Genomic DNA, 26822 nt, shown 5'->3' on the forward strand with positions numbered 1-26822 from the left:
GACGGATATTTTGTGAGATAAAATGGTAACAAAATGGGTTAGTGGAGAAAGGGGACCACATAAATTGTGTTGCAGAGAGAGAAAAAGTGGGTACATTGTGAGGTAAAATGGTATCCGTCTTCAGCTTGTGACGGATATGTCATGTCTTCAATGAGAATTTGTGTTTGATAATAGTCTGTTTAGAACCAAGTCAACAGTTTTTTATTGACATAACAATTTACAAGTTGTTAAAAAAAATAAAATAAACAAATAAAATAGGAATGGTAGCGGAGAGTTTTGTATAAAGAGGTAGTTGACATAGCAAAGAAAAGCACCAACGCCAGACAATTTAAAGAATGACATTACCATTAATAATTTGTTTAAAGTCGGTATATAATGACAAATACCTGCGTTATTGTAACGATGATGCTACAACTAATGGTCTTGTTCAGTTTTCTGGTGAGACGGTCGTGGATCCGCTAGCCCAATTTCAAGTTGTTACCGCTGAGTCTGGTCATGGCCTCGTCCACCTCAAGTCCTGCTACTCCCGCAAATATTTGGTTAGGTAATGTGTTCTTTTAGATAACTCGACTTCATTACTTTTTTTCGGTCCGTTTTTCTTAAGACCATTATTTTTGGTCTGAAATAAGACGGGTAACATGTCATCATTTTACAATAAAATGTTGTTATTTTCTGATAACATGTTATCATTATTGTTCACATCATTTTCAGGGTAAAAAATGACACTTCTAGTCATAACATTTTGTGAATTAATTGGTTACATTTTCTTAAAAAATGACAACATTTTATCCGTCTGACAAATAAGACCAAAAATGTCCGTCTGAAACAAGAATTTGTGTACTTTTTTATGCACTACTTTAATACGGCGTAGAATACTATAATATATATTTTCATTCACTTATTAATTCTTTTCTTTTTCAATCAAATTACGACTACCGGATCGATATAAAACCATTAAAGAGGTAATGGATGAGAAGAAATGGAGAGAATTTGTGTTGTAGATCAGATTCTCTGTCCCATTACATGTCACATCTTATATCTCATTATTTCTCCTAATGACACATTAACACTTATAATATTATCATTTTTATTATCATTTTTATTATTATAGGTGTGCTATGTCAAAATTTTAAGAGGATAAGACATAGGAGGAGTATTATATTGAAGTAGGGTGATAAAAGTTGAATGGAGGGAGTAGGATAATAATACCTTGAAAACAAAACAATTTGACAATTAATGGCGAATTTCTATAGTACTGCACCGGGGTCAGGCACTCAGGCCCCCCTAGGTTTTGCCCGGATAACATTAGTTTACCTTTTTTTTTCAATAATTTACACTTTTTTTTAGGATAATAATTTACACTTTTTTTATTAATAAATGAGGTTGCTTTTGATTTTTTAAATAATTGTAAACTTATTCTTTTCTCTTACCTTAATGATCATATATAAAGTGTATATAAAGTAGGGGTTTTTCTAATGTGTATCCTTGAGGCACACATTAATATAAACCAAATAAGGAAAGATATACAATATATTCTCATGATAAATGCAATTATTAACTTAGTTTTCCATAATTAGTGAGAATATCCTATGAATCTTTTCTTATTTGGTTTATTAATGTGTGCCCTAAGGGCACACATTAGAAAAACTCAGGTAATTGTAAACTATTTAATAGGACGGAGGGAGTAATATTTGGCATAAAATATGTTATGATTCATTAGCCGGCCCCTTTCCTATGCAAGAGATAGGAAAACTAATAAGAAAATCGTGTTTTCCAATGCTATTTAAGCTGAATATACACATGAATTTTAGGAGTTTTAGCAAGGGACATGCTAAATCCCGCACGCTATTTTACTAAATCTCCCACATTTTCTCCACTTATTCTAAGTGTACCCCTCGCATTTCTACACCCACCAAAAAGAAAAAATGAAAAACCTCCAAAAATAAACATCATCTCAACTAATGAGTAATGACCTATCAAATCTGGAAAAATGCTCCTTCGATTGATCCATCAGCAATAAAATCAATCAAATGAGTTTGATATTTGCAGCTTTGCAATTCGCATCATGTTCATTATTAAAAAAGATCTGTCGTTTCAATTGATTTCACCTAAATCCTAATGATTATCAAATAAATTCCATCTATTCAAACCTTATTTGTTACAGAAACCCTTTTTTTTTTTTTGAAAAAAACATTAATTAAATCAATTTAAAGACGATATTAATAAAATTGTTGATAAAACGGAGAAATTACAAGTGTGATATGTAATTACAATCATAATAGTCAAGTTGTTAATGAATTGTTTAGGATTGTGAGGGAGAGAAGGGAGATAATTTTTTAGGTCTTTTTATGACGAAGGGTAATTATGGAATATTACAGAGTACGTGATTTGTAACTCTTACGGTGCAAACCCGTGTTTTACATCAGTTGTGTAAATGTGAAAGGTCATCTTTATAAGTGTCAAAAAATATAATAGTACGGGGTCTTTTTAAAAGGAGCCCAAGAGTAAATTCGTGAGGGTTTAGTCCAAAGCAGACAATATTTTTTGGGCCAAGTCCTCGCGGATTAAGTTTGTTCTATCTAGGAAATATAAATTAAGTTTTTTTGATCAAACTAATGAGAAATGTGAATTTTGATCGGATTTTGGAAGCGAAAAATTTCTCTTAAGCTAAAATATTTCCTTTGGAAAAGTTGTGTTAATGACCTTACGAAAAGTATGTTTTTTTTTTTTTTAGGTAAAGGGTAAGTATATTACTCCCTCCAATTCTAAATAAACTTCCTTATTCCTCTTATGCACAAAATTTCAGGAAACACACTTGATGTATGTTTTAAAACCGCAAGTGCATGGTGTTGTTGTAGCACTTAGGAACTGATTCACGGGAAGCTAGTATGCAATAATAGTCTATTCTAGCTACAATGTTTAGCTAAGCAGACAAGATATATTTTGATTTTTAACTAACAATGAACACTACAACGAAAACGCGGGAAACTGACGGAAAATATCTGTCAGTAAAGGTCATTTCTTCCGTCAGGATACGACGTCAGTGTTTTTCGTCACTAAAATACTGACGGAATTTTCGTCGTCCAATACCAGCAGACGACTGACAGAAATTCCGTCAGTATATCAAATACCTGACGGAAATTCCGTCAGAGGCCTGACACGTGGGATATTTGGTAAAGTGTCGAGGGGAAAGTGTGGGTTTGAGATAAAAGACGCCTCTGATGGAAATTTTGTTAAATTACTGACGAAAATTCCGTCAGAGGCCCACCAACTCAGACAATAATACACCCAACAGTACACGTTACAATAAGTGAGTCTCTGACGAAAATTCCGTCAGTAATTTAGAAATATTGACGGAATTTCCGTCAAAGGCTCAATTATTGTGACAGTTGGGATGCACACTGGATTTGAAATATCTAATACATCTGACGGAAATTCCGTCAGTATATTGCTTTTACTGACGAAAATTCCATCAGATGTCCCAGTTATTTAACAGCTGGTGTGCACTGCTGTGTGTGAGAATCATCTGACGGACATTCCGTCACTAATAGCAATGTACTGACGGAAATTCCGTCAGATAGTTTTTAGCGCCATTGACTTAGTCAACGCGCCAATTATATCTGACAAGATTTTCGTCAGGAATTGGTACTGACGGAAATTCCGTCAGAAAGCCGTCAGTTTCCCGGTTTTCTGACGGCTTAATTTTTTCCGTCAGTGTGCCCGTCACTATCCCGCGTTTTTTTTTGTAGTGGAAACTAATTAAAATGACATGCAACTAAACTAATGTGAAATACGAGCAAAAGAATGTTTAAGGTTGTAATCAATAACTAAAAGGCCTAGAACCCGATTTCCCACCAACAATTCAGATTTATCGGCATGATTCTTTTTAACTAGCTATTGATGTAATATGTAAGGAGGAGATGACTCTAATTTTCTAGTACCCCCTTCTCTGGTTTGCACTAAGACACTAGTCTTTCCAACTACCCCCCTTCTCAAGTTTGGAGTTGGAACCCTTAATGTAATACCCGACTACCATAGAAACATGCACATTTCCAAGATACTCTAGCATCAACTAAGGTCATTAAGTTCTCATCATAGTCCTAGTCATCCTACTTCTCTTCTTGAAGACCGCTTTCAAACTCAAGATTAGAGAATGCCCTCCCTTGGTTCTCTCTTTCGGTCCCAACCTTGGCTGACAATAGGTCTAAATTGGGTACCTGATTCCCGACCTAACCGACTTTCATCGACGGACAAAGGTCACAAACCAACATTACCCACAATAGACCAATTTAACACATCAATCCTATAGCAAACCCTTACTAATCCTCCCCAACAACTATTTTTATAGGAATCAATTAAACAAAGCACTCATGTTGGGTTTAATCGAGTCCCAATTAAAGGACTACTCACTAATCATGTTTATTAAGACAAAACAAATGATAAAGGTTGACATTTTAGCAACTGACATGTTATTAAATTGATTTCTACAATTATTCATGCAATTAATACCTAAGATTATAATGATTAACTAAGTAAGCAAATATTAAGATGGATTAATAGACAAAGGAAGAGTCTTTGATAATAAATACTAAAGATCCAAACTTTACTAAGAGAACAATAACCAAAAACATGAACAAGTAAACAAAAGAGAGAACTACTCTATTCTAGCAATAATAAGCAAGAGGAATCCAACAACTACTAATAAATGAAACTAGAAGGAAGACAAATGTGAACAAATGAACAAGGGAAATAAATTACCAACTAGAGTGAAAAGAAAGAAAGTTGGATATAATAAGAATGGAGGAAATCTTCAATCTTCTTACAACCCAATTACTAGATCTAGAAATAAGCTAATTAATGAAAGATTAAAGTCTAATTAAGGAATGATTAAGAAAGGATTAAGAAAGTTTGAAACTTTGAAGTGCAATATATTAGATCTAGGGTCTTGTGTCAAAAATAAGTTAAGACAAGCTATTTATAGTGTTCCTCATGGTACGGGTTCTAAGAGAGGAGTTTAAGGCAAAGCTTTGCTAGCAGCGATAACAGCCGGTCGACCGGCCGACGACCCACTACCCGGTGTCGAGGCAAATGAAATTTGGTGCTTAAATCTTCAAAAACTTCCAAGGGACGTCCCCCCATCGACCGGCCCAGGGGCTTCTCTTGCTCCTTTCTCTTGGTCCTTTTCCCTCTTCTTTCATGCTAGCTCATCTTCGTGCCTTGCTTGCTTGCTAAAATATCCTTCCCGAGCTAAATACCTACATTACAAGGTGTAAAATGGTAGAAGTGGAAGGAGGATGGAAAATTGCAAGCAAAAGACTCGAAATATCGTCAAAATACGTCAAAAATCTTAGATGAAGTAGAGGTAATTGGCGCCGAATATCCATACATCAACGCTACCCCACTATATAAGTAAATTTGGACCACACAACACACTACCCCACCATACAATTAAATTTGGACCACAAAAACACCTACCAAAAATAGAAATAGGGAAGTTATTGTGAATAGATGGAAATGAAAATAGGGAAGTTTATTGAGAATTAGAGGGAGTATAAACTTTGAAGCGCATTACAACCGTATTGTTCTTAGCACATTACTAATCATACATCACTACCATTACATAGCCCGACCTACTACAATAAATGCATATAAGTCATCTGAGTTGTTGTAGCCATTCCCTTTCCCTTCGAGCAGGAGGTTTAATATTTCTCCCATAAAATCTGCTTGTAACAGCCTGTAAGCATTGTTGGACAAGTTTCTCATGCCTGCTTACATATCCATTAATTCGAGCATGATTTCTATTCTTCCAGATTTCATAGATCACGGCCACATGAATAACATATACAATATTCCTCTACAATCTGGTAAAAGAAAGTGACCTAGCCTGCCATTGCACCAATTGATAAACAGGGAAATTTTTGTGCGGAAGTGTGAATATCACATGTTCGGTCTCTGCTGCATCTTTGTCCACAATCCATGATAGTACGATATTGTCCGCTTTGGGCCAAACCTTCACGAATTTACTCTTGGGCTCCTTCCCAAAAGGCCTCTTACTATTGTATTTTGTAGACACTTATAAAGATGATCTTCCATCTTTATTCTATCGATGTGGGACATGGATTTACACCCTAACAATCCTCCCCACAAACCAAGGACCATGATCTTGACTCGGACCTTGCCCTCTATAGAGAACTTCCCACACCATACAGCCCCAACTTCTAGACACTCGCATCACCAAGTCTTGATAACCTCCCCTTAAACGACACACCATGTGTCTCATGGGGCTTGTGCTACACTTGCGTACCAAACTCCTCTGCATCCAATATACCCTGGACTAGGTCCGTATCCAGTGCCTCAGTGCGTCGCCCCGGAACCGCCATTGGACTTACCATGGATCGCTTTTGTTGCCTCCATTAAGCCTTAGCCCACCTCGCCGGGTCGCTGACGATCTTCTTTTGGACGTCCTGCCGTCTCAACGCCGTGAGATCATATCCCTTCTCGCGAACATATTAGCTCTCCCTCGAGCTATAATATAACAACCCGACCCGCCACCGTCGTAACATAACCCCAATAAGATGGATGGGTGTGTACCTTTGGGCCCATTATTTATCCTCACTTAAGCCCAAAAGCACAAGGCCTTGTGACTAAGTGGTGGGTGGAATCCCTTATAAACATATAACAAGCTACATATTTTCCTGATGTGGGACAACTTTCCTCTCATACTCCTAGGGTGCTACAAACTCCCTCACTTAAATAACACAACGTCCTCGTTGTGCCTAGAGGCTGACCGCAGCCAAGCCCAGAATCCTCCCTCGCTAGGTGTGTGACCCGGGTAATCCTGACCACAGGCTCACCACACGGTCGCAGGGTTGCTCTGATTCCATTTATAACAACCCGACCCGCCACCGTCGTAACACAACCCCAATAAGATGGGTGTGCACCTTTGGGCCCATTATTTGTCCTCACTTAAGCCCAAAATTACAAGGCCTTGTTACTAAGTGGTAGGTGGAATCTCTTATAAACATATCACAAGCTACATATTTTCACGATGTGGGAAAATTTTCCTCTCATACTCGTGGGGTGTTACATATAAGAGTTCCACGTCTTATATATAGTGTACGTCCACCTTCAAGTCTTGGCCTGATGAATCTCTGTGTCTAGCCCAAGTCGAACCTTGGGCTCTGATACCACTTGTTGTGCGGAAGCGTGAATATCATGTGTTGGGCCTCAGCTGCATCTGTGTCCATAATCCATAATAGTACGATATTGTCCGCTTTAGGCCAAACCCTCACGAATTTACTCTTGGGCTCCTTCCCAAAAGGCCTCTTACTATTATATTTTGTAGACACTTATAAAGATGATCTTCCATCTTTATTCTACCGATGTGGGACATAGATTTGCACCCTAACAGTAATGAACCTCTAGCTGTTGTTGCAGAATTCTGAAGCATTGCTAACTAAGTATGTAGCCTGAGAATAGATGCAAATGATTATCATTATAAACACCACACAAATAACAAGTTTCATCTTTCCTAAATCCCACCATTCTATCTCAAGTCACGAGTCTCTTATGTGAAGCAACCGATAGATAAAGGAGTGTCTTTGAATATTCAGCTTATTCCACCACATAAACCTCCATGGAACAAGAGGCTTTTTCTCTCTTAACCAATGATAACCAGCTTGGATAGTATAAGGTTTGTCATCGCCTAGCCAATTATCCTGGTTTTATGCATTTTTAAACAAAGCCATGATGTGTACAATCTTTTTCCGTGATCAACTACAATCAGTTAGGGGAGTGTAGTCAGTCTAGTGAGCATCTTTCATATATACATGGCTGACCCGAAAAGTATGCTTCTTAGAAGTTATATTAATGTTTGCGCAATCATCTTAGTGAGGACAATGATCATTTCTTTTTCAAATATCCCTTGATTGATTCAATTATCCAGGACATGAACATTATTAGTTTTAACAATTTTTTTTTGTTTTACAACATATGATACTATTTCAAGCCAAAAGTTTGAAATGAAATTCAATTATCATAATAATGTAATTCCAAATGGTGATTTCACTAAAAAAAAATTATCTGGTGAAGTGCATGCTTTTATAGAATTTTTTTTGGGTAATTTAATAACTTATACCTTGAATAACTCACTTTTTCAAATCTTATACGAAAGATAATTTTCTTTAAAATCTTATACCTAAAATAACATTTTCTTCTAAACTTGATACCAAACCTTTAAAAAAAATCTTTAAATTAACGATTTTGCCCTTACTAATTTGATGGATTTTAGTGGTGGTAATCATGGATGTGTGTGTTAATAGGTGATGCAAAGGATGACAATGTTTAATTAGTAAGGGTAAGATCGTCAATTCAAGTTTTTTTTTTTTTTTTTCAGATTTGGTATTAATTTGGAAGAAAATATTATTTTAAGTATAAGATTTTAAAGAAAGTTATCTTAGGTATAAGATTTGAAAAAGTGACTTATTCAAGGTATAAGTTATCAATTTTTTTTTTTTTCGAAATTTATTTTAGTGTTAGCTGTGATATTGTTTAGTATAACGTGTGATATGTAAGGTGTGATATTGTTTAGTATAACGTGTGATATTGTATACAAAACAATATCACGTTTTTTTTTTCAAATTTTTTTTGTTCGATTTTTTTTTTTTTTTGTAAGTTGTGATATTGTTTAGTATAACGTGTGATATTGTAAGCTGTGATATTGTTTAACATAACGTGTGATATTGTATTACAAAAATATGACGGATTTTTTTTTTTTTTTTTAGTATAAGCTGTGATATTGTATTTAGATAGGTCGTGTTGGGTTCGTGTTCGTGTCACATGTAAACGGGTCCTAAACCCTTCAACCCAAACTTAACCCAATTAAATATCGTGTCGTGTTCGTGTCAACCCAATTAGATAAATGGGTCAGTAAGCCTCAATCCTAACCCATTAATTTCGTGTCGGGTTCGTGTCGTGTTTTCGTGTCATGTTCATATTTGGAAAGTTTAAGTATATTTATGTGATGGAGGTTTAAGAAAAATTATGATTAATTTAGTAAACAAGTCATTCGTGTCGGGTTCGTGTTTAGAGAGCTCAAACCAAACTCAACCCAATTAAATATCGTGTCGTGTTCGTGTCGAACCACTTACATAAATGGGTCGTTAAACCTCAACCCAAACCCGTTAATTTCGTGTGGGGTTCGTGTCGTGTTTTCATGTCGTGTCATTATTTGCCAGCTCTAATTGAATTACAAAAAAAAAAAAAAAATCGAAAAAAAAAAGTTGAAAAAAAAAATTTCGCAAAAAAAAAAATCGTGATATTGTTTTGTATAGTGAGTGATTTTGTTTTATGGACTCATGTACTCAAATATTTAGGTGGACTCACCGGATCCCACCTCTATATATATATGGGTGAGATCCCGTATGAACTAAAGTACGGTGCGAACCGTACGAACTACTCAGATACACGGTATAATACTTTGTATACACAAATTCATACTTTCGGATACACATGTATCTAGGGTGGTATTTTGTATATCCACTGCCACTATCATCACCACTGTCCCTACCACCACCACCATCAAAACCATCACAACGTCCAACCTACCACCAGCAATGCCATTTTACCACCACCATCACCACCGCAAGCCTACCACAACCACCACCACAAAACTGCGTCGACTTGGCTGACCACGACAAATTAACTCGCAACAGCCCACCACTTACCATATCGCCACCCCACAGTAACACTATTGTACCATCGCCTCTGGCGCAAATTCAAGCGGTTATACGTGTCACACCCCCACATATCAATGTGCCTTACCAGGACCACCCTAGAATGAGAGACGTCACCATCTCGGTTGCCCGAGGTTAGTATATCAAAGTTACCAATCCAAAACACAATTATTAAAATATAAATAATTAATGGCTACATGTTCCAAAATCCAAAAACCAAAATAACTGTTACTAATGCTCAACAACTAAAACGGAATGCTAAATCTCTTGACAGCGGAAGTTAGACTCGAGTGATGACTCCCCATGACGGCCCCATAGCTAGTGAACAACATCACCTGTTACAATCTGCTCACCATCCCCGAATGTATCACCACAAATTTTATAAAATAACATCGGGGTTAGTTACTGTAGAATCAAAATACGACAAGTACAAAAGACAAACTGCTGATCTTCATCCACCTCCAACTCCCAATCACATATCGTAACTGACTACACACTAAAGTGTGTAGCCCTTGCCAGATTAACCATCGCAACTGATAATCCTCAACGCCAGTGGGGGACCGCGGCCTTTCCCCACCTAAGCCCCGCTTATCAACGAGCGAAAACCTTGTTCATTAATGTGCATCCCCTCCTGTGACGGGTTCCACAGAGGGCGAAACTAGGGCGTGAGCCACTCCCGCAAGTGACTCCACTCAGCCGAGGACGCACCTCGCAAACATCATCATCAACCATCACAACACTTAATCCAACTCTAATACACCAACAACAATCAGCAGATAATCAATCTTACAACAATTATCACACAATCTTATAACAATTAAATAGTAAACCGATTAGGGAAACCCTACCTTAGCACAAATGCAATGAGATACACAAGCAAAGCAATCTAGAACGGCTCCTCTACGAAGTCCTCACCTAACAACAATCACATAATTCCAATTACCACATGCAAAACCCTTTTTCCCCAAATCACAAATTAGGGCAAAACCTTAAAAAGATAAAACACTAGAATTAGTGAAATCAAAGGCTTGCCGACACCAACAATGTAATGTATGATGAAGAAGACTCGCTAATGATCCACACACTTGAGAGAGATTAAGAGAGGATTAGAGTTACGTTAAAATGTTTAGGTTTTGTAAAAGTGATTAGAAACTGTTAAACACGTCTTATATAACTCTAATCATCTCTAAATCAAACCGCGGAAATAAAACCCGTCAGACCGGATACTCGGTCGAGTATAGAGTATACTCGGCCGAGTATTCTATACTCGGTCGAGTATTGTTGGGCAGTAAACTATCCAGAAACACACGACACCCTTACTAGGCCGAGTAAGCCATATTCGGCCGAGTAAAAGACTTAGAAAATCGTGGTATTACAAGACGAATCACCAGACATCAAGGAGGCAAGAGCGTGTCTACGAACTGTAATGGAGAGACGCACAAGTGTTGGTATCCGACGATGGTCGTCAGAGCAGGGAGAACGAAATATTTAGAGCAATTAAAAGAAAGTTCCCGATGATGTCACTGTCCATTTTAGGAATCGTCGACGGCAAATCGAGAAGCCGGAAACCACAAACAATTTCGCCGTTCCAACCACCATCACTAGGAGATTCTAATTTCGCCGACGAGGATGTTTTCAAACTCCAAATTTTCCTAAATCGGCAACCTTTGTTCTGGATTATATTTGTTTTATAAATTTCCCATCTGAATGCTAAATCTACAAAATTGGAAGTAAAATATCAAAAAACTTACCGAACCAGCGACGTTGACGGAAAATTGAGAGCCAGAAATTGTTCTGAGTTAATGTCGTAGGAAAACACATGATTTTTTTTAAAGTATCTCGCTAGTTTACGTTTGGTGACTGGTGGTTTTGTCGACGACGATGGCATTGTCTCGGTGGTCGGAGGTGGCTGCAGGCGTTAGATGGTTGTTGATGAGGAGAGAGATTATGGGAGGTTAGTGTTTGGTCATAGGGTCAGTGAAGTCTTTGGGTTTTTTTATTAAGTCGGTGAAGAGTTTTGGGCTTATATGCACAGTTCGTATGGTTCGCACCGTAAAATAGTTCGCAAGTTCAAATGAGTCCATTTAAAATGATGAGTCTCTAAGTCCTAATCTAAGCCATTAGATCTTCTAAGATTGATGGTTGAGATTTGAAACTTTTAAGCAATTTTTTGAATTAAACTTTAGTGCTTTATAAGTTAAACTTTAATCTATGAATGTAACTTTAATTCTTTACGATTGTAACTTTAATCTTTCAAGGTCATTTTGTAAAAAAAATTAAATTTATGTATTTTTGAGTGTATCTTTAATGTTTTACGAGTGAAACTTTTATGCTTAAAAGTGTAACTTTACTTTTTTTAAGCCATTTATAATATAAAAATTTGAATTTATAAAATAATTTAATTGTGACTAATATTTATTTAAATTAACTGATTTTTTAGTGTAACTTTAATGATATACGAGTGTAACTTTAATGTTTAAAAGTGAAACTTTAATTTTTTAGGCCAATCTAATATAAAATTTGAATTTATGTAATAATGTAATCGTGACTAAAATTTATTTAATTTCACTAATTTATGAATGTACCTTTAATGTTTTACGACTGAAACTTTAATGCTTAAAATTATAACTTTTGCTTTTTTTAGGCCATTTATAATATAAAAATTTGAATTTATGTAATAATGTAACTGTGACTAATATTTATTTAATTTAACTGATTTATGAATAAAACTTTAATGTTAAACGAGCGAAACTTTAGTTTTTTAGGCCATTTCAATATAAAAATTTGTATTTATGTAACAATGTTATTTGACTAAAATTTATGTAATTTCTCTAATTTACTATTGTAACTTTAATGTTATACGAGTGAAACTTTAATGTTATACGAGTGAAATTTTAATGGTATACGAGTGATTATATATATATATATATATAGGGGCGGGTTCAGGTACGAACTACCTTAACGTACGAACCGTACGAACTAGCTTAAAACCAGTTTTTTTTTTTTTTTTTTGGATACACTTTATATCCTTGTCAGATACACATCATATCCAGATACATTTTATAATACAAGTAGATACACTTTTTTTTCACACTAAATTATAAATGCACTTTCACACTTTTTTAACACTAATTTTTACGGGTACACATGTCATTAAAGTCAGATACACATTTTATCAAACCCAGATACACATTGTATTACTACGGGTACACATGGTTCAGATACATAAGTTCGTACTTTCAGATACACATGTTAGTACTTCTGGATACAAAAAATCCATTTGTGTATCTAGGGCCATACTACTAGATACACATGGTATTACTACGGGATACACACGTATCCCGTATTAATATCATGTGTATCTATGGTTGTATTTTGTGTATCCACTGCCCCAACAACCACCACTGCCCCAAACACTACTTCCACCAACACCACCAACCACCATCACCAACCACCGCCACCACTACCGCCGCCGCCGCCACCACCACCCCTTAGATACACATGTACCGAGAGCACTTATAAGTGTATCTAGTCTCATATTAGATGTATCCACAACCTCACCGCCCACCATCGTCACCACTGCCCCCACCACCGCACTCCACCGCCACTGCCACCGCCAATGTCCCTTTCATTTTCCCCTTACCCAGAAAACGCTGATAACAACCACTCTTGCCACCTCTGACCGTCATTGAGGCCACGATGCCGGAACACAAGAACGACAATTCAAAATCCCAATTCACACCACACACCACAACTAGAACCATTCCAGCCAACTATATCAATATTGACTCGAAATCTTCCGACCAAATCGACTTTTGTTTTTTTAAATTCGAGTTCTAAATTAAATGTGGCCGGATCTCCGATGAGAGTCTAGTGGAAGGTGAGGAATCCGGCGATGAGACACCGACCTACCACCTGTTGAACCACCGCACCATCCCCACCTTGCACCAGCTCGACGCACGACTCCGACGAGCGTCCACCACACATCAATCCGACAGCCAGCAACACTACCTCTTTAAACCGAAAAATTAATTTCAAAAATATTCAGATCTAATATAAAAACAACACAAAATAGATAAAGCAAGCCACCATAATCGCCGACGCCAGTGTGCCGACGCTCGACTATGATAACGACTTGTGATCTGAAATTCGAAATCTCAGATCTACACCAAAACCAAAGGTGTTAGGTGACGAGAAGACGGAACAACAACGAAATGAACTGGCGTGATTGTAGGGCGAAGAAAAACGAGAGTGGACCTCCGGTGGTTCGCCGATGTAAGTGTGCGACGGGGAGGGATTGAGATAAACAGGAAATAGTGATTGAATATATGAGAAAATGGAAAGAGTTAACTCCGATTTGATGTGCGTCTAGACTTGAAGCTGTCGCCGGGAGAGTTGTGGTCTGCTTGTGGTGGACAACGTCTGTTGGTGGTGGCCGGCGGCAGTGGTCGAGGTCATGGAAAGTTAGGATTTGAGGTGGACTTGTTATAAATATTGAATGGATTATGAAATTTGGGCTGTATAGGTGAGATAAGAGGCGGGCTTTTTAAGTAGAATAAAGAAAAGTCAGCCTTTAATATGCAGTTCGTACAGTTCGCACAATAATTTGGTTCGTACAGGATCCTGATTCTATATATATATATATATATATATATATATATATATATATATATATATATATATATATATATAGAGAGAGAGAGAGAGAGAGAGAGAGAGAGAGAAGGGTCTCATGAGTCCACTATATCATATAAGTCCTTAAGTCCTCATATGGATCATTGGATGCAAGGGATGGATGGATGAGAATGCATCTAAATGGAAGGCCATAAATCCCTCTTCCTAATCTCCCTTCCTAATCCTCCATAACTCTTCCTAATTTTGTATAACTTCTTCCCCATTCTCATCTCCCTACTCACTTCCTCAATATTCATTCTCTCTCATTCACTCATTCTCTCTCATTTTCCTCCTATCCTCTCTAAACAAAAAAAAAAACAAAAAAAAAAACAAATCCACCTCCTCAGAAAACCCGACAGCCACCACAAGCCCACAACCACCACGACAGCCTCACCACACCATCACGCTTACAACCACGACAACACCAAACCCGACAGCCAACACAGCCCACGAAAGCACCACCACCTCTATTCCCCCTCTTGTCTCAGATCTACCCGGAAAACACGGCCTGTCGGCCACCAAACCCGACAACAACAAGTCGACACCACCGCAAAACCCGACGCACTGCACAACCCACAACATGTCGTCACCATCACGACCCGCACATCCTTCACACACCAGCCGCCATCCGCACAACCTTCACTGCATAACCCACAACCTTCTCGGTGACCACTACACCACGACCTGCACACACCAGCCGCCGCCGGACATCCTTCATCACCGTACAACCCACAACCTGTCGTCACCATCCCTCATCGCCGCACAACCCACACCATCCGCCACACCGCTACCTCCACCATCGTTCTCCCTCCCACATTCTCACTCGTTTTTTCAGATTTGTTCTTCGTTTTATTTCAATTTTTTTTTGATTTTTTGTTGTTTCGGTTTTTTAATATAAATGTAGTATTGTTTAGTTATTTTTTGTTAGATTTACGCCTCCCTCCTCGATCCTCCGGTCTAATCTCCTTTTCTCTGTGTTTGTTTTGTTTGTTTTTTATCGGTTTTTGTTTTTCAGATCCATTTCTTCTTTGTTTATTGATATTAAGCTAAAATTTCCAATATATTTTTCTTTTGTTACTCCTATTTGATTTTTTATTATGTGGTATGTTGTTATTTAATTATTTTTGTTAGATCTTGTATTTTTTTCGGTTTTTTTATATTTTGGTTTGGACTAAAGTTGCACACTTTGTTTATTAATGTTACACACATTTGTGCTGAAGTTCACAACATTTGGTCTGTTCGGTTTTTTAATTTGAAATTTACATTTTTTATTTTTCAGATTTATTTGTGAATTTTTGTTTACAAATTACATTTTTAATTAAAGTCATACTATTTACGACTAAAGTTACACTTTTTACGATTAAAGTTATACTATTTACGAAAAAAGAAAAAAGTTATAATTGAAATTTTTGAGATCTATATATGAAAAAAGAAAAGTTACATTATTTACGACTAAAGTCATACCCTTGTCATATTAAAGTTATACTATTTTCGACTAAAGTTATACGCATAAAATATAAAAGTTATAGATCTATTTTATATAATTGAGATTACACTATTTACGGCTAAAGTTTTACCCTTTTAACATTAAAGTTACACTATTTACTACTAAAGTTATACCCTTAAAACATTAAAGTTATGCTATTTACGACTAAAGTTATATCCTTAAAACATTAAAGTTATTTAGTTTTTTTTACGAATCATGATATTGTTATTTATTTTTTTTTTTAGTTATTTGTTTTTTTTCTTAGATTAACAGGTTTTTTTTGTTAGATTAACGGGTTTTTGTTATTATGGATTAAAGTTATTTTCGATTCTTTTTTCGTTTCTTTTATGTTTTTGTTATTAGTTTTCAGATCTAGTTTTCTTAGTCTCAATTTTGTTTTTTGTTTTTTTAGTTTTTTTACGGTTTTTTTTATTTTAGATCTAGTATTGGTGAGTTATGCGGTTTTTTCTACTTTATAATTTTTGTTTACAATTTACATTTGTTAACTTTTTTTATTTTGAATTTTCAAAACTATATGTGAATATAACTAAAGTTATACTATCTGCTACTAAAGTTACATTACTTACGACTAAAGTTATACACTTCAAACATTAAAGTTACATAAACTTGGACTATATGACTAAAGTTACGTTACCCTACTTGTGATGAAAGTTGCAGTAATTATGACTAAAGTTATACCCTTTAAACATTAAAGTTACAATATTTAAGACAAAAGTTATATCATTAAGGATTAAAGTTTTACCCTTAAAATATTAAATCTCTTATTCTTCTCACTTCTCTTTTTTTTGGACTAAAGTTGCACAATTTTGAACTAAATAGTGAAAGTTTATGTACTATAATTATTTGGACTAAAAGTTATACAAATATGGACTAGAGTGATTTAATAAAATTCACTCTCAAGAAATAAAGTTTTACCTGTAAATTACAAAAGTTATATAAATTTGGACTAAAGTTATACAAATATGAACTAAAGTTACACAACCTTAACTTAAAATTATACAAATGCAATTTAGATATTCAAAATATTGTAACTCTAGTGCTTTAAGAATGTTATAACTCTAGTCCTTAATATTATAACTCTGGTGTATAATAGTGTAACTTTAGTCCTTTTTTGTATAACTTTAGTCCAAATTTGTGTAACTTTAGTCCATAATAGTGTAACTTTAGTCATTTTTTGTATAACTTTAGCCAAATATAAATTCAGATTTAAAACCAACACAATAACAAGATGAGATTGAAGTTAATGTCACTAAAGCACACTGAAGTTGTACATAATGTCAGTGAAGTTGCACACAATGTCATTGAAGTTGCACATAATGTGGATTAAAGTTATACATAATGTCGGTGAAGTTATACACATTGAAGTTTTAATATTAAATCTGAAAATTATACATAATGTGCATTGAAGTTTCACATAACGCCATTGAAATTATACATAATGTGGATTGAAGTTACACATAATGTCACTGAAGTTGCACATAATGTCTTTGAAGTTATACATAATGTGAATTGGAGTTATGTATAATGTCAATGAAGTTATACACATTGAAGTTTAAATACTAAATTTGAAAATTTTGTATAACAAGAATTTTAACGAGACGATATTTTATATAATTTATAAAACAAGAATTGAAGTTATACACATTGAAATTTCAGAAAATAAATAAATACATATTGAAATTTAAATAGTAAAACTGCAAAATTTATATAACAAGACGAATATTAACGAGACGAGATTTGAAATAATAAAAAACAAGACGATATTTAAAATGTCAAAATATGAATTATAATAAATTTAATATATCTAAGACTAATATTAATAAATATAAATAAAACAATTCCAAACAACAAATTTAACACAAAATCTGGAAAAAAAAAAGACGATAAAAAAGAGACCCACAATCTGGAAAAAAACCGTTACTAATTTGCGACGATAGTGGGACGGTGGGTGGTGGTGGTGGGTGGTGTCGGGTGGGTTGTTTCACTGGCGGTGTATGAGGAAGAGAAGTTTTTGATTTATTTGGATTTTTGATTTTTTGGGTTTTTTGATTTATTTGGGTTTTTTTTATTTATTTGGATTTTTGGGTTTTTTATTTATTTGGATTTTTTGGGTTTTTTTTTATTTATTTGAATTTTTTGGGTTTTTTTTATTTATTTGGTTTTTTTTGGTTGGAGGTTTGAGAGAAGAGAGGAGTGAAATGTGTAAGATGAGAGAGAAATTGGTGAGTGAAAAACAAATATATAGTAAATTGGTGATTAATTAGGATGGATTAGTAAGGGATGAGAGAGATGGTGAGATTAGGCATTAAACACACTTTTTGTGGGTTGATCTTGGCCATCCATCTTCACCATCCAAGGGCCCTTATAAGAACTTAGGGACTTATATACATATAGTGGACTCATTTGATCCTTTCTCTCTCTCTCTCTCTCTCTCTCTCTCTATATATATATATATATATATATATATATATATATATATATATATATATATATATATATATATATATATATATAAGGTTCAAATGAGTCCCTCAAATCTATTGAGTCCCTAAGTCTTCATATGGACCATAGGATGGAGAAGATGAGAGGTTGAGATTATATCTAAATGAAAGGTCAATAATTCACCTCCATTAATTTTCTTTTTAACTCAACTGATCATTCATTCATCTCCTCTCCTTCTAACATCCTCCTTCATTAATCATTCAACCTCCCCTCTTTCTCTTTCACTTCTCTCCCAATAAACAAAACAAAACAAAAAAATCCAAAAAAAATCAAACAAAAATCAAATCTGAGAAAAAAAAAACTCCATCCCTCCTTAGCTTCCTCACCCCGTCCTTCCTCCGGCCAAGGCGTCTATCACCGCAACCCATAACCGCCATTCTCTCCTCCTTTTTTTTCTTCTCCTTTCTTCTTCCGCTTCTCCCACCACCGCCACCACCAACACATCGTCCTATATCAACCGCACCACCGCCATTGTCCTTCTCACCCGCCGCCTGCTGTACCACCAACAACGGCCGATCCGACCACCGGCAACATCGTTTTTTTTTTCCGATCTCGTTTTTTACAGTCATTTTGTTGTCGGATCTCGTTTCTTTTTGCTTTTGTTGCAGGCATGGGGTGGTCGTGGTGGTTGGAGGCATGCGGTGGTCGTGGTGGTTGGAGGAATGTCCTTTTTTTTTTTCTTTTGTAGCTGATATTTCTGTGTGTTGTGGTGGTGGTTCAATGGTTTTTTTTTGTGGGTAGTAGTCGTGTGATTTTTTTGTTCTTTTTTTTCTCTCAGATCTCCTATATTTCTTTTTTCGAAAAATCAATAAAATAAATCGATTGTTCGTGATTTAAGGCGTCTTTTTTGCTATCTCGGTTTTTTAAATCTGGTTTTTAAGTCCACCATTTTCATACTTATTTGTTGCTTTTTCCAGATCTAGTTATTCTCCTCCTTATTTCCGGTTTTTTTTTATTATTATTATTTTAGATCTAGTATAGTTGGTTTTTATTTTGGTTTTTTGATTAAAGTTACATGAACTTTCATGTTATGGTGGTGGTGGTGGTAGTATGGTGTATGTTAGTTGGGGTTTAAAGTTACATTCATCCTATATTGGAGTTACATTCAAATTTATATATTCAAAATCACTTTAGTCATTGGATATATTAATTTGAACTTATATTGTGTTGGTTTGAAATTTAAATTTGGACTAAAGTTACTCGATTTTGGACTAAAATTACACAATTTGACACTAAACTTATACAAAAAATGACTAAAGTTACAGTGGGACCAAAGTTACATAAATTTCAATTAGTTTATAAAAAAGGACTAAAGTTCCACAAATTTGGACTAAAGTTTCACCTATAAAATACTAAAGTTACACATATTTGGACTAAAGTTACAGTCGTCAAACGCTAAAGTTATATCAAATTGTTTTAAAATTATATAAATTCAAATTTCTATATTCAAAATCAATTTTGTCATTGGATATATTAATTGAATTCATGTAACTTTAATGTTTAAAGGGGTAACTTTAGTCAATAATACTATAACTTCAGTCATATAGTCCATTTTATACATTATATTGAGTTTATGTAACTCTAGTTTTTTCTAAGTGTAACTTTAGTCCATAATAGTGTAATTTTAGTCCTTTTTGATAAATTCATTGGAATTCATGTAATTTATATATTTTTAAGTATGTAACTTTAGTCATTAATACTATAACTTTAGTCATGTAGTTTATGTAACTCTATTTATTTGAGTGTAACTTTAGTCCATGATGGTGTAACTTTTGTCCGGTGTAACTTAAGATAAAAATAAACAAATTATATGAAATCTATATTAGTAGATCTAAAATCAAAATAAAAGTATCTCACAAAATAAAAACGAGATTTAAAAAACCGAAATCTTTAAAAAAAAAAGTATAACAAGACGAGATTTGAAAAGAATAAATAACAAGACAATAATCTAAATAAAAAACAACAAAAATTAAGAAATAAAAATAAACCGACTCCAAACAACAATTTTTTTTTAAAAGAAAAAAAAAAAAGAAAACGAAAAAACGAGACTCAAAATCTGGGGAAAAAACGAAATTATAAAAAATACCCGTAGTGAGGTAGGCGGTGGTGGTGGGGTTGGCGGCGATGGTGGAGGTGGTGGGTGGTGGTGAATGAAGAAGAGAAGAGTGGATGATTTATTTGAGTTTTGGATTTTTGATTTTTTGGGTTTTTGTTTTATTTATTTGAATTTTTTAATTATTGGGATTTTTGTTAGGATTGTAGAGAAATGAGAGAAGAGTATTTTTTTGTTAGGATGAGAGAGGAGTAAGTTGAGGAATAATAAGGTAAGAGAGAGAGGGGGGGGAGGGTATATGTAGTGGGATTAGTGTTTAGTTAGGGAGTAGATAAGAGAGACTCTTAATTACCTCTATAATCCTAATTTTCCCTTTCAATCTAAACCCTTAATTCTCCAAGATCCAAGGGCCTCTAAGAGGACTTATGGACTCAATAGGAGAAGGAGGACTCCTTGATATTTATACTATATATATATATATATATATATATATATATATATATATATATATATATATATATATATATATATATATATATAGAGAGAGAGAGAGAGAGAGAGAGAGAGAGAGAGAGAGAGAGAGAGAGAGAGAGAGAGAGAGAGAGAGAGAGAGAGAGAGAGAGAGAGAGAGAAGTTCAAATGAGTCTTTCATATCCTTTGAGTCTCTAAATCCTCACCACAACCCTTAGATCAAGCATTGTGAATGGTTGAGATAAAAAACAAGAAACACACTTAACACTAATTAATTCACTTTATCTCTCTAACTTTAATTATACATTCACTAATTCATTATCATACATACTTAACAATATCTTTTGTCTTCTTATATTTCAAAGTTATACAAATTTTGTAACACTTTTAATGTTTTACAAATGTAACTTTTGACTTTTATGAGTGTAATTTTAACAAAAAAAAAGTGTAACTTTAACAAAACGAAACTGTTTGACGGATATTATTTTGAAATTTATAATTTAAAGAAAGGTTACGAGAATTTTGCGTTTTACGAATTTAATTTCAGTCTTTTTCAAGTGATTTTGATGAATAATATTTTGAATTTTTGTAATTTTATCACAACATATTGTAACTTTAGTCTTTTACGAGTGTAATTTTAACAAAAACAAAGTGTAACTGTAATCTTTTAGAAGTGTAACTTTAGTGATTGAAAGTGTAACTTTAGTCCAACGAGAGTATAACCTAGTCCATGCATTGAAAGTTTAACTTTAGTCCAACGAGAGTATAACCTAGTCCATTAAGAGTGTAATTTTAGTCCATTGAGAGTGTAACTTTAGTACATATTAAAAATGTAACTTTAGTTCATTGAGAGGATAACTTTGGTCATTGGGAGGGTAACCTTAATAGAGATAAGTGTAACTTTAATAAAAAAAAAGTGTAATTTTAATGGAGATAAGTGTAAGTTGAATAGATAAAAATGTAACTTTAATAAGTAACTTTAATAGAGAAAAATGTAACTTTAATAAGTGTAACTTTAATAGAGAAAAGTACAACTTTAATAGAGAAAATGTAACTTTAATAGAGAAAACTGTAATTTTAATAAATGTAACTTTAATAGTGAAAATTGTAACTTTAATAAAGAACTGTAACTTTAATAGAGAAAATTTTATAAGTGTAAGTTTAATAGAAATAAGTGTAATCTTAACTTTAAGAGAAGATAAAATCAACAAATAAAGAGAAAATCTTAAAAAAAAATCTAATAAAAATAACAATTCTTTTCAAAACCTAGATCTAAAATTTTAAATATATATCTAATGTCATACTAACCCCCGAAAATAAAAAAATAATAAATTGCATGTGATAAGAAATTTTTTAACCACATGAAATTTTAAACACACTCACACCAGAGTTTAAAAAAAATACAAAATTTTAAACGCACTAACACACGAAATTTAAAAAGAAAAAAAAAATACACACACAAAACCGGATCTGAAAAGGGAGAAAAAGAAGTGAAAAAAAGGTACAAAAACCAGATCTTGAGAAGTGAGAATATGAAGTGAAAAAAAAATACAAAACCAACGACATTCAACAAAAACACCAACATCACCGACAAAAAAAAAACGAGCAAAAACAGAAGAAAAAAAAGGGTGAAACAAGATCTGAACAAAACGAGTTCACCCACAATACCCACAGAAACACCAACGACATCCAACAACGTCACCATCACAACAAAAAAAAGGAGAGGTGAAGAGGAAGGAGGCGGGCACTGGAGGACGCCGGATGAGAGGAAGTAGCGGTGGTCTGTATGCCGGTGGAGAGGATGCGGTGGTAGTGGGTGGGCGAGTGGGCCGTGGTAATGGTGGGGGCGGGTGGGTGGTGAAGGAGGGAGTCGGCGTGAAAGGAGGGAGTCAAGGTCTGGATTGAAGTGGTTGTGGGGTTATTGTGGTGGCGGAGGTGTGAGGTGGGGGCTGCAACAGTGGTAGGTAGTGGCAGATTTGGTGGCAAAAAGTGTAGGTGATAGTGGAGGGTTGGTTGAGGGAGGGTGGCAGAAGATCCGGGTGGGGAAGGTTGGTAGGGTGGTTTCGGTGTGGTGTGAGGGTGTGGGTCGTGAGTGGTGGTAGTTCTCGGTCGTGTTGAAAAGGAAGAGAGGAGAGTCTTTTTTTTTGTTTTTAAGTTTTAAAGAGAGGAGAGGAAGAATGAAATTGTGGTAGATAGAGAGAGAAGTGGTTGAAAGAAAACTATATACATTAAATTAGCGATGATTAAGTGGATTAATAATTAATTAGGGTGAGTAGAGAGATAGAGGGTTAATTAGGTTAATAATCACCATTTTTAGCTTCCAATCTCAACCCTTCATCTCCCCCATCCAATTGTCCTCAAGACGATTACTGAGTTCATAAATGATTACTAGGTGCATGAAAATAACGGGCTCTAGATGCACGAAAACGAGTTCTAGGTGCATGAAAATTGTTAGATACAAGAAAATTAATAAAATGTATTTCGCTTCGATTTCCGTCAATAGTTATAATTTTTTGATCAATCAATATGTTTTCTAGCCATAAAATTCAATGTCGAATCCAAATATGTCATTATTTTCTTAAAAAAATTCAGTTAGATGGAGTTCTCACGGTTCTCATTATCTTGATGGCTCTCATAGGATCCCAATTCTCTCTCTCTCTCTCTCTCTCTCTCTCTCTCTCTCTCTCTCTCTCTCTCTCTCTCTATCTATCTATCTATCTATCTATCTATATATATATATATATATATATATATATATCTATATATATATATATATATATATATATATATATATATATATATATATATATATATATATATATATTGGTTCCCAAACTACATTTTGTACTACTTCTATATACTATTAAAAATTATTTTCAATTAAATAAAAATATTTAAAGTTGCATAACTCATAAATTTATCTTTAATATATTTTTGTATTTCATATTTTAAAATTATAATGAAATAAATTCTGAGATAAATTCACTACTTCCGCCATTAATATTTTACTTAAATCGATTAGTTAACTAATTGTTCATATATGCTATCTTTTGTTGTTAGTATTGTTACTTTTATTACATTCGTTATTACTACGGTTACTTTTACTACTCCTGCCGTAATTATTGTTACTTTCACTACTGTCACATGAATATTGATAATTTCACTACTCCCGTTGTTACTTCTATTACTTTCACTACTCTCCTTCTAATATAGTTACTTTGACTATGAAATGAGTGATTAGTAACATCATATTATTATATCCAATGTTAGTACAATTATTTTCGCTACTAATATAATTACTTTTACTATTTAGTCATACAATTTTAAGACGTTGTATATTTATATAAATATATTACATATATGTATTAAATCAAATCGAAATAATTATAGAATATTATATCTTTTGCAAATCTAGCTTGATTTATTTACCTTTTATTAGTTTCCAAAATATAACCTACTTATATTATATTCGTATATGTTAAATAATTGTATAATTATATGATGATACTAATTAATAACATAAGTGAGGCATGTTTATTTTAAGGAAAGTCACCATATTTTGATACTCTCTAAATTTATACTTCAACCAAAATTATATAATATTTACGTTGAAGTCCTTTGGTCGGGCCCATCGCACAATGCTATCAATTAAAGATTATATAGTATAATTAAGTTGTATAGATTTATTTAATTATATTGAAATCACCTGGTTTCTGGAATATATATACTCCTCCATACCACACCAATGGTAACATTGAGAATCTTGACACTATTTATGGTCGTAGGGAATCTTGATATTACTCTTAATCTTAAGACAAAATATAGTCATGTGAGATTTTGTTTGATTTATCATCATGAATGTTATAAGAATATCAATTTTTTATAATTTTTAATAATGTGTAACTAAAGATATTCACGTTATAAAACGTGTCACGACAAGTGTGAAAAAGTCAATGCTACCAATGTTGTGGTATGGAGGGAGTCAATGCTATCATAGAGAAAAATATACTCCCTCCAATTCACCATATTCTTCCCTATTTCCTAAAACGGTTATTCAGGTTTTCTTCCCCTTTCTATTTTTGGTAACTTTTTACTCTTATTTTATTCATACCTCTCTCCTATTACTCCACCCCACCCAACTCTTTTAATCCTATTTTATTCCTTACTTTAATATTTGTGACCCACAATTCATTATTTAACTCTTAATTATCCATTCCTCTCTCCTATCACCAAACCCCACTCAACTTTTTATCAATATAATACTCCATTTCTTAATCCTTGTGCCCAAACTAAAGAGGAAGAAAATAGAGGATTGAAGGGAGTATTATAAATAGTAATTAAATGTAAGAGTTAGGCAAACATAATGTAATTCTATTTCATATAAAATAAAATTTCAATGGTAAAAAAAAAGGTAGTCGGGTGTATGCGGACACCAAAACTACTATAACTCAAGCCAAGAACAAGGACCTTGACACTTTAGGGTTGCAACATTGTCACGGCAATAGACTGATCCTCCATTCGTTCATTCCCTCAGAAACTTGATTTTTTTACATGGATGCAGGTGGTCGCCTAATCATTATTGGATTGCGGCCTCAGCAGAGACACCCAACGAAGTTCAAACAGACTGGAGTTGCACACTATTTAAGCCATACTGCTACAAAGACGGTTTTACCGATAAAGCTAGACTAAGGCACGTCCAATTGGGTCACTACGTTGGCTTAAGGGAAGAACGTGCTCCGTACGACTCGTGTCTACATGCGAGTTCCAAGTCTAGGGATCAGAACAGTTGCGATGTTTTCACTATCATAGACTGGTTGTCCATTAACAAACTCCCTAAGAATGTAGCCTTCAAAGGTGACGAAGACAAATACCTCGGGGCATTCCTTAATGATGGAATCCCATATTTAAAGTTTGCTTATGATGACGTAGATGACCCGAAAGTTGCCCAAGAATTGTGCATCTCGAATGATGGTATCATTCGTATTAAGTCTAAGTATTTTGGCAAGTATTGGAGGCTTGGTGCTGAGAAGTGGATTGTGGCGGATGTTGTCGAACCAGGTACAACCGATACTGGGGCTATGTTTAGGGCTCATCTGCTTGATCATAATGTTGTGGCTCTGCTAAATATGTCAAATGCTTGTTACTGTAAAAGGTACACCGATTACGGGAAGGAAAATATGCTCAATGCTATTATGTGGACGACAACTGATATATGTGCTAAGTTACAGGTCACAAACTTGGATGATGAAATTGTCTAGACTTTAGAGATTTGTTTTTTTACAATGTTATTTATCTCTATTTATTGTTTCAGCTCTTATTTAAAACTATTTCTCGTCAATGTATCCACATTATTTTCTTTTGAAATTTGAGAAAAAGTCACCACTTCAAGTAACAACTTTTGTCCTTGGTGGAACTTTTGGAATTTTTTTTTGACAAATTCCATAGTCAACAAGCCGCTACTCCAGGTAAGGGGTTTTATAAAAATAATATTGAGCAATAATTAGATGTATACGCAGTGGCGGATCTTGGATGAATTTATGAGGGGAGCCGAAGAGAATTAGCTACTACTATTCCGACTTGTTAAAAAGAAGGATAAATTACAAATAACCACCTTGTATTTGCGATTTTTTACAAATTACCACCCCGTATTTGCGTTTTTACAAATAACCCCCAAACTTTAATGTATATTCCCCAATCACCCCCGTATTTTAACCCCGAACATGGTTTTTTTCATTTCCCGACTCGTTAACTGACGATTTAAATAAAATACCAAAACTACCCTCATTAAACACTAACACACTCTCCACAAAAACACAACATTTCCCCAATTTAATCAAGGAACCCTAAATCTCCAAATTCAAATAATAAATTTCTTCAATTA

At 34.3% G+C, this 26822-nt stretch overlaps 1 protein-coding gene across 1 annotated transcript; it reads left to right on the forward strand.

Moving 5' to 3' along the window:
• Window positions 1–307: 307 nt before the first annotated feature.
• Window positions 308–26375, forward strand: LOC141594203 (uncharacterized). The gene is made up of 2 exons (XM_074414359.1): window positions 308–544; window positions 25503–26375. The coding sequence occupies exons 1-2, from the start codon at window positions 336–338 to the stop codon at window positions 26197–26199; spliced, it is 906 nt and encodes a 301-aa protein (XP_074270460.1). The 5' UTR covers window positions 308–335; the 3' UTR covers window positions 26200–26375.
• Window positions 26376–26822: the final 447 nt, after the last annotated feature.

The sequence above is a fragment of the Silene latifolia genome, chromosome 8 (genome assembly GCF_048544455.1).
Source record: "Silene latifolia isolate original U9 population chromosome 8, ASM4854445v1, whole genome shotgun sequence".
Lineage (NCBI taxonomy): Eukaryota > Viridiplantae > Streptophyta > Magnoliopsida > Caryophyllales > Caryophyllaceae > Silene > Silene latifolia.